General features: G+C 41.6%; 1 protein-coding gene across 2 annotated transcripts in view; it reads right to left on the bottom strand.

The window, feature by feature from the left end:
- The window catches only part of PRRC1 (proline rich coiled-coil 1), a 38,061-nt gene extending 32,487 nt beyond the window's left edge, over positions 1–5,574 (bottom strand). Inside the window, exons 1-3 of one of the 2 annotated variants that reach the window (XM_019635413.1) lie at positions 5,440–5,574; positions 1,668–1,771; positions 658–786 (exon numbers count right to left, since the gene is read on the bottom strand). In XM_019635413.1, the coding sequence (XP_019490958.1) occupies positions 658–766 (109 nt within the window). In that variant the 5' untranslated portion in view covers positions 767–786; positions 1,668–1,771; positions 5,440–5,574. The remainder of the gene's footprint in view (positions 1–657; positions 787–1,667; positions 1,772–5,439) is intronic. The other variant, XM_019635412.1, reaches the window with a different exon arrangement.
- Positions 5,575–9,904: the final 4,330 nt, after the last annotated feature.

Raw genomic sequence — 9,904 nt, 5'->3', positions numbered from 1 at the left:
TAACAAGACATGAGTCCATCTGGCCCCCTAAAAAATATTTACAACATTATTGATTTTATTCCCCAGACTGTCTTTTCTATCCCTGAGGCCATACTGTAGTTACCAATTTATGTTGTCTCGTCAAAACTTTTAAATGTAACAGTCTACATCTCAAGATTTTTAAAATGTGTAATTTAAACTATACAACAAATATGATTAGCACAAATGACTTTTAACTCCCATAAATAAAAGAGCAGCTATATAAAATTATGGTATTGTTCTTAAGTAGATCTTTGTGTTTTTATGTGTTTTAATAAAGACATTTTTAAATTCCTGCTGAAATGAGTATAAAAACATACACCCTGAAGGCTCACAAACTTTGGTCAGAAGGTTAATCACCAAAAGTCATAGAACACGACAAAACTTTTTAGGATATTTTTGTTATAAGAAAGATGATTTATAGTCAATATGAATATAAGAAACAAAAGGTTACATTTATAAAGCGAAACATACATGTTTTCTATCTTTGGGCTTAATTAAAAAAGGCTTTTTCCCTTCATTTTGGCAAAGATCAGAGAAGTTTTAAAATATGCAGTCTCTTTTTAACTGACTCTGAGAAAAGATAACAGTGTCTTCATTATCTTCAAAACGAACTAGATGCTAGACAGCTCCACGTACCCAGAGGAGCTGGGGTGGAAGACACTGCGGCAGTAGCAGCAGCAAGTTCCGAAGGATTCGGTGGAGGAGTTCCAGGGGGTGTTGTCTCTATTCCACTCTCTTCCATCATTTTTCTTCAACTATGGTGTACTATAAAAATATAAAAATGTAATAAGTATCACACAGTAGTCAAATGTTTATTTTTAAAGGTTATATTGTTAAGAGAGTAATCTAAAAGAATAACCAGTAAGGGACAGATGTCTGTCATTACATTTATAATGCCACTTATTTCCAGATGAAGGGTCTGTCAAAATTCCTAAGAAAAAAGTCTGTGAGAATATTAAACATGCAAACAATCTGTGGCATTTTCACATATGTAATTTATAATTGGGAAATAATTTTATATTAACTATATAATTATTCATTATAATTTTGTTAACTATATAATCAATCATCCAATATATTTCAAATAGTACATTACTAATTTAATTTCTGTCACATGAATGAATGTTAAGGTTTATATCTAGGTTCCAGTCATTATTACATTTAAAATAAAAATAAATTACTTAAGTATTTTTGAAACACTTCCTTCCTCCCCATAAAGCGTTGTATGTGGGCTACTCCTGTTAACATTAAAAAATAATAAAATTTGCTCAATTCTCGGTTTTCCTAGTTCACATTTTCAAACATACCCAGTAATGGCTAAATATGTCTCAGGGTTTAGAAAAGTTAACTGTAGCAAAAATGCCACTAGATAGCAGGGTCCTAACAGATGATAATGGATTACAAAATATGGGAAAACGCCTTTAAAAATTTCATATTTTCAAAGCCTGTCTCCAGTATAAACTTATAACTTCTAAATACACCAAATTTATTTTTGATGTTTTTACTCATTTAATATTCGCTAAAGGTCAAGTGCTTGTTCAGCACTGTACTGGTGACTCTGGAAATACAACGGACACAAAAGCAGGATACTGACAACCCAGTATAAGAGTTAATCAAAGAATAATACCAAGTACAATAAATTGTACCTTGTAGCTGAGACCCACAGGATGCACCGGATTTATCAGGCCAGGGAAAGGAGATAAGGAAAGCAGGTTCTAGAAAAAGTGAATGTTCAGGCGGTATAAAGGCCCTATAAAGTAGAGGGTACAAGACACATTCAAGAAAACCCATGTGGCAAGGAACAAAAAAGAATCAAGACTGGGGACACAGAATCCCAGACCACACTGAGCCTCATATACCAGGCCAAGGAGTTGGGTTTTTAAGAACGAAAGTCGCTCACTATAGGGCATTTAAGCTGGGAGCGACATTTTCATCTTTTGTTTTAACTTTTTTGAAGTAATTTTAGATTCACAAGAAGATGCAAAAATAGAACAGAGTTCATGAGTACCCTCAACCCAGCTTCTCCCAAGAATAGTACCTTATATAATTACAGTACAATAAGTAAACACAGGCAATTAAAATTGGTACAATACTAGTAACTAAACTACAGACCTTATTAGAATTTCACCTGTTTTTATATGCACATGTGTACATTTTTATGAAGTTTCATCATATGCATCGACTTGGGTAACCACCATCACCATCAGGACACACACCGGTTCCATCACCCCGCCAGAAACCGCCCCCAGGCTGCTCCGCTCTCACACTCTTCCATCAACCATAAGCCCTGACAATCAAATGTTCTCTAACATTTTCTCATTTTGTGAATGTTACAGAAACAGAATCATACACAGCATGTAACTTTTTGAGACTGGCTTTTTTCACTCAGCATAATGCCCTTGAAATCCATCAAGTTGTTGGATGTATCAATAGTTGGTTCTTTTTTATTGCTCAATAGTGCTTCGTTTTATACATGTACCAGTTTATTCACTTATCTGTTGAAAAACATTCAGACGGGTTTCAGCTTTTGACAATTCATACTTGTGTTCTGAAAAGACCCTTTTGATGACAGTATGCAGAGTAAATGCAGTGAGGCCATTAAGAAGGATACAGAAACAGTTCAAATAGCAAGTGATAACACCCTAGACACCTAGGGAGCTGAGCAAGAGGGTGAGTCTGCCCCCCAGGGGTCATTTGGCAATGTTCGTAGACATTTTTGGTTGTCAGAACTAGAGGGGTACCACTGACATCTAGTAGGTAAAGACTGGGGATACTGCTAAAAATCGTACACTACATGGGACAACCCCCACATGAAAAAATTACGTGGCTTCAAATATCAATTATGCCACAGTTGAGAAACTTTAGCCTAGGCTAAGGTGATGATAGTGGAGATGGAGAAGAGTGGATTCAAGAAATGTTTAGGTGGTAAGATTCAGTGGTAGACTGGATGTGGGAGCAGTGCAAGAGAGAGGCATGACTTGCTCAACTAGACACACGCTGGTGCCATTCACTAAGACGGGGAACACTGGGAGAGGTCAAGGTGTTTGTCTGATTATCTTTTCGGCGGTGGGGGTGGGGAGGGAAATTATGTAGTGTTTAATATTGGACATGCTGAATTGAAACCCTCTGAACCATCCAAGGAAAGACACTGACATGGTCTGCAGCTTAGAAACCACGTTAGTCTGGGTTTCTTCAGTTTAGTGATAGTCTCTAAAGTCACGTTCTGAGATGAGATTAAGAAGAGAATACCAAATGAAGAGAAGATGACACAACCAATCCTTGAAGAACAGCCAGGCAGAAGACAAGCTTGCAGAGAAGAAATGAGAGATGACCAGAGAGATAGGAAGAAAACCAGGAGACTGTGGTGTCCAAAAGCCAAACAGGGTTCCAAGGGAAAAACAGGTAATAATATCAAAGTCTGCAGATGCGCCAAAGAGGATGATACCTGAAAAATTCATTGGATTTGCCAAACTGGAGACGAACATAGTGAGAACTGTTTCCACAGAAGGAGTGGGGATAGAAGCCAGTTTGAACTGGACTGAGGAGTGCGAGGTGAGGCAAATATGCACAACACTTTCAAAAAGTCTGGTTATGAATAGAGAGGAAAGGTCTATGTCAGCAAGAACAAGGAGCCTGCAAGGCAAAGTCCTTTCATTCACCAAAGGTAGATAACCTGAGATAGAACTAGCCCTCAGGAGATTTTATCACTTCCAGCAAAAGCTCTCTTCATCTTCCCATTTTTCTGTTAGTTATTCATTTCCTACTACAGAGGCTACCAAATCCTTACAGTGGTTAAAGGAAGTCAGATTTAAAGATAACCCGGATGTTTAACATTAACAAATATGTTGGCAAAAGAACTTGTACAATGAATACAACACATAACATGGAATAACTGGGGTCGGCCGAGTGGCGCGTTGGTTAAGACTTGGCTTGGGACGCCAGCTCTGAGCAGCAGGACCCCGGTTCGGATCCCACTTGAGGGTCAGTGATGCTGCGCCCTCTATAGCTAAAATGGTGAACAACAGCTCAACCTGGAGCTGGGCTGCCAGCAACAGCGGCGGCTGCAGTGGGGCTGGCCGGCAGCCAGCAGCTGCCAACAGCCGCAGTGAGCGGCTGTCCAATGGCCAGCGAGTGACTGCCTCACCCGGGAAGAGCGCAATAATAATACCAATATGGGTCAGTGAAGCGACGTCCTCCACAACTAGACTGAAGAACAAAAGGATAGCAACCTGTCTGTTCCCCTCCCCCAATTCCCCAATAAAATCTTTAAAATCAAAACAAAACATGGAATAGTTGTTCAATTTCTTTCAGTCTTTAAGAGCTTTACTATTTGAGAACTGGCTTAATGACAATATTGGGTCAACGCTGTATACATAAATGTAGTACCTTCTAAGTAAAAGCTATTGTGATAAAATAACAGCAAAGTGTCAGAGTGGGGAAAGGTTTGAGTGCTCAAGTCTGGGCACACAAGTAATATTAATGTATCAACATTAAAGTGGATGGCTACTTATACAGATACAAGAAAAGAAATGGAATAATGGAGCTTTGATAACCACAAAAGCCCTGAAAGCAATTATTATTGCTGATGTACTATTGATGCAAACATGGTTCATACTACAAAAGTGGACGCTAGAGCAGGGTCTGGGTTTTGGCTCTGCATTCTCAGTTCTGATCCCAAAATAAATTTCCATACATGTTCACTACATTAAGTAGCGGCTGTACAGGAGAAAGACGGGAATGCCAAAACGTGTGATGTTCGAAGAAATGTAACGGTTGTCTCTTAGGACAACTACTTTGAATGACAAAACCTCTCTTCGATACAAATTCTGCCAAACTAGGCTATGCGTTCTCCAGTAAATTTGCCTGAAACAGGTCCCAGGAGCTAACAAAGAGCAGAGTACGAAAGCCCCCTGGAACTGACCCGGGAACCTGCGAGAAAAGAAGCTACTTTCCATTGCCGGTCCCAGTTTGTGGACCTAAGGAGTTTCCAAAGCAGGAGCGGCCTCCCCCCCAGGCTTTGCCACGTCTCCAGGCCGGGCTGGGCTGGGCTAAGGTCAGCGGGCGCCAGCCGCCGGTCTTTCTCCTGAGGCCAGAGCGATGGAAGGTGGAGCCAAAGGGTCTTGTCCCTGAACAAGACCAAAGTGCCGGAACAAGCCCCCGAACCGCAACCGCAGTGCACCCCGCGCGGCGGGGTCGGTCTGCCTAGCGAAGCGCACCAGAGCCCAGGCTGCACTCTGCATGCTCCCACAGCCCGCGCCCGGAATGAGCGACTGCGGGGCTCCAAGCAGGCCCTCGCCGACAGCGGCGCCGGCCGGCCCACCTCGCAGGGACTGCGCCCTGCGGCGCCCGGCTTTGGGGCCCACATCCCATGCCGCCGCCTCCCGCACGCACCCGCGCTGCTCACAGGCTGACGCTCACCTGGGGGCCCGAGAGAGTGTCTGCGTGGCGGCCGAAACGTGGGGGACGGGGAAGTCAGGATGTTATAACACTACGGCTCGGAGAAGACGAGGAAGATGCAGACAGAAATTCCTTCCGCAAGTCCCCGCCTCCAAGATGGCCACCGGCGGCGCACGCCCCTGCGGCTGCCACGTCGGCGCACGCCGCCCCGCCTCGCCCCGCCCCCTCCTTCTCGCAGGAACCTCGTCCCCAGGTCACGGGTGGAACCTGTCTGAGTACCTCGGTCCGAAGATCCTCTTGCCCGCCTGGGCTTGGCGCTGCCTTTTTCCGGCAGCATTCCCTAAATCGTCCTTTCCATTCCGCAATCCCCAAACGCAAGAATGACACCCTTCTTACCAGGAGTAGCTCACATATCCTGTCCCCTGGGAGCCAGCCAAGCTCATCTAGCCCAGTCCCCACCTCCAGGCAGGCCCTCACTCCAGAAACTGGAGACTTATCCTATGTATCTTCAAAAATTTCCAGATAACAGCAGTTGCATTCAGGAGAGAGAGCCGAGTGGGGAAAAGGTAGCAACTACTGTACTGATTTCTTCCCCACCCCCAAGTATATGTATTACACATTCTTTTTTTTTTTTTAAAGAAAAACCAAAGACAAAGATTATAAACTTTCTTAACCTTATATGTACCACTTAAAACAGTGCCTGAAACTGTTGGTGCTGAAACAGCAAGAATATACATTAAATAAATTGATGAATTGAGTGCAATGGAGGAAAAGAAGGAATTTAAAATCAGAAGTCCTGGTTTAGGTCTGGGACTACCCTGATGCCAGTTGTGCAGTTGTGTGACCTTGTATAAGTCACTTAGTTTCTGTAAGTCTCCATATTTCTAACTGGGAATAATATTATCTGCCATGTCTAACTCAGGCAGGTAACGCAGTCAAATAAAAAAAATAAGGCATGTGAAAGCACTTTTTAAACTGCTGAGTGTTAAACACTGAAAAATGTTGTTTTTGTTTTTCCCAAATTCCTTCAGGAACCCATTCATAGATTTAACATTAATTTATCTCTTGGATTTGACAGTTGTAAGCGTTCTAAAATGCCTCACAGAAAAATTAATACTATTTAATTATGCCTTGAGTTCAGATCTCTCTTTGCAACTACAATGGGTTGTTCCCTTTGGTGGTGACGCTCATCCTGTCCACTGAGAATGTGTGTAGGTGGCTGTCTAGGTTACCCTCCAGAGTGCTGTTTGGGGTGGTGCTGAAAATAGTTATCATCTTCATTCTCTTTGGTCACACCCTAAATAGCTAAAAGGTCTTTTGGTTTCTTTATTCATTCAACAAATATTTTTTAGTGGCTACAGTATGCAGAGCATTGGTACCAGAGATGTAGCAATGAACAAGACAGACAAGGTCCTAACACTTAGATTTTATTCTCATAGGAGAGAAAGGCTATGAACAGGAAAGTAAACAAAGGAAGTACTGTTTGTGATGGGCGTCTTGAAGAAAATCGATAAGGTGATGTGATACAGTAATTGGGGTAGGCCACTTCACATAAGATGAATCTGAGGGGCTTCTCAGAGGAGGTGGATTTGAATAGAGACCTGTAAAGATGCAGGCCTGACGTTATCTGGACAGATGTAAGAGCACAGAAAAGCTCTGAGGGAGAGGAAGTGCTTGGTTTGTTTGCAGAATGCAAGGAAATTGGGACTGGGAAAGTGGTAAGAAATAAGGTCAGAGAGATAGCAAGGCCAGGTAATACCTAGCCTTGTGGGCCATGATAAGGCCTTTGGGTTATATTTTGATAGAAATGAAAACCAGGAGGAAGGTTTTGAGCAGAGGACTGACAATATTTGACTTCAGTTTTAAATCACACTCTGTATGCGATGTGACTTTAGGGGGTACAAGGACTAAAGCAGGATGACCAGGAATGAGATGACGGTGGCTTAGAGTAGCTAAAGGGGACAGGGAGGTGATGGATGGTCTTGGACATATTTTGAAGGATGAGCTGTCATGATATACTGATGGATTGGATGTGGGCTGTATTAGTTTCCTAGCACTGCCTAAACAAATACTACAACTGTATGGCTAAAAACAACTGTTCTCTCACATCTCTAGGGGTCAGAAGTCCAAAATCAAGGGTCAGCAGGGCCTCTCTGAAGGCTCCAGGAGAGAATTCTTCCTTGTCAATTCCAGCTTCTAGAATGATGCAAGCATTCCTTGGCTTGTGGCAACATAATGCTAATATCTGCCTCTGTCTTCACATGGTCTTCTTCCTTGTGTCTGTCTCAAGTCTCCCTCTGCCTTTCTCTTATAAGCATACCTGTCATTGCATTTAGGGCCAACCTTAAACCCTGAATGATCTCACATCAAGATCTTTGAAGGGCTAGACCCTATTTTCAAATAAGGTCACAATCACAAGTTCCAGGTGGATATATCTTTTGGGAGTGAGAGGGCACAATTCTACCTACTATTGGGTTGTCGGAAAAGTCATGATGCAAATTTGCAACAAAAAACAGAAAAAATACGTCATGACTTTTCCGACAACCCAATATATGGGCCATGGAGATAGGAGTCTACTAAATAAAATTATAAGATGATTTTTGAAGGTGTTCATCTTGAATTGCATGTATAATATTTTATGTTTTACTTACCACTTCTCATGTAAACTGCAAAAGAACTTTATGTAGGACATGTTGTTGTTATTATTATTATTATTATTCCAATATTATAAATAAGGAAACTAAAGCTCTATGTAACAATTCTGTGTAAACGTGGAATTGGAATTCAGAATTCTTTAGCTGTATTCCAGCTTCATGCCTGCTGTTGGGGTGGTAAGGTAAGAAAATATGTTAGATGGAGGGCATTGAAGGGCATCAGTGGAAAATGACAGCTTAATCACAGGACAAAGACTGCTCCATTTTTTTTTTTAGTTATTGCTAACATAACTCATGAAATTTTTCCTTATGGGAAGTTTCTATTACACAACAGAGTTCATTTCTGAGGTATAATGACAGATGCGTACTTTAGTGGAACTTTTCTATTACTGCACACAGGCAAACAAAACAATTTCCCCCTTGAGTTGAGAGTTAAATATTCCTAAAACAGTCCATAAAATTTATAATATTCATATTAATATCATATGAATAGGGAAGCGTGTATTTTCAGGTGAAGAGGAGCGAGGCTGAGCCTCTGAGCATCTGCGGCATAACCAGGAATAGAGGCAGAGCTGAATCTGGCTTGAGAGCTGATGGCTCTGCTGATAGAACAGTCCATGTGTTACACAGCCACCAAGGACACTTCAGCAGATGTGTCAGGGTGCTGGCCAAGACAGAAGGCAGGGCCCATCCCTACACCCAGCCCATGCAAAGAGGACATGTAAGTTCCCTCAACAACTAGGAAGCGGGAGGAGGGTTGTCCCAAACCTTGCATGGGACATATTTGTACTAGACAATTACTCATTGTTATCTGGAATTCAAATTTAGGAGCCAAAAAAGTTGTGACTTAGAGTCTGAGAGGCGGCATAGTATAGATTAGGACATCAATATTGGTACCAGATAACCTGGATTTGAATCCTGGCTCTAGCACCTGCTAAGTCAACACCTAACCTTGGGCATGTCATTTAAAGTCACTGTGTGTAGGTTTTCTTCATGTGTAAAATGAGAACTGATATTAACACCTACCTCAGAGTATTTACTTGAGGATGAAATGACTTACTATGTGTGAAGCACTGGCTAGAGTGCCTCACACAGTATTCTCCATATAGGTGTTAGCTCTTAATCTTTGACTTTCAAATTGTGTAAAGATTCACCTGATAATGACTGATATAAATCAAAAAGACTTTTATTTAGGTGAGTCTGAGTTGTAATTTCTGAATCAAGGTTTTATTTGCTTGTTTTCAATGAAAGAAAAGTTAATTTAGTTATAAACAGACTCTACCCCCTCAGTTTGCCCAGGACACTCCCCATTTGGGGCTATTGTCCCAGTATAATTATTAAGGGTACCCATCTTTTATTCTCAAAAGGGTTCTAGTTGGGATAATAGATCTTAAGGTCATCCTAGTTACAGAGATATTAAGCAGTTGTTATTCTTGCACATGTGAGTGCAAAATATAGTGGGCTCATTAATGATAACCAATGTACCATTGTGAATGTAAAATATTAATAATAGAGGGAACTGGTATGAGGCATAAGGGAATTCTCTGTATTATCATCTTGATTTTTCTGTGAATCAAAAACTATTCTGAAAAATAAAGTTTATTTAAAAAAACAAACTCCTTTGAGATAGCCTCGACTCCTCACTATCTCTGACCCTCTACATCCACTCCTTCAGCAAATCCTCACTCAGTATTTGACTGCACCCCCTCCGCTCTGCTGTTATCACCCGAGCCCCGACTTGATCATCTCTCACTTGGAAGCCTTCACTAGCTTCCTAAGGGCCCACCGGCTTCCACGCCTGCCTATGAAGTCCTTTTCCAAAGGGCTTTCCC

The sequence above is a fragment of the Hipposideros armiger genome, unplaced genomic scaffold, assembly GCF_001890085.2.
Source record: "Hipposideros armiger isolate ML-2016 unplaced genomic scaffold, ASM189008v1 scaffold_21, whole genome shotgun sequence".
NCBI lineage: Eukaryota > Metazoa > Chordata > Mammalia > Chiroptera > Hipposideridae > Hipposideros > Hipposideros armiger.
The sequence above is the reverse complement of the archived record's forward strand: the minus strand, read 5'-3'. Positions and strand labels throughout refer to the sequence as shown.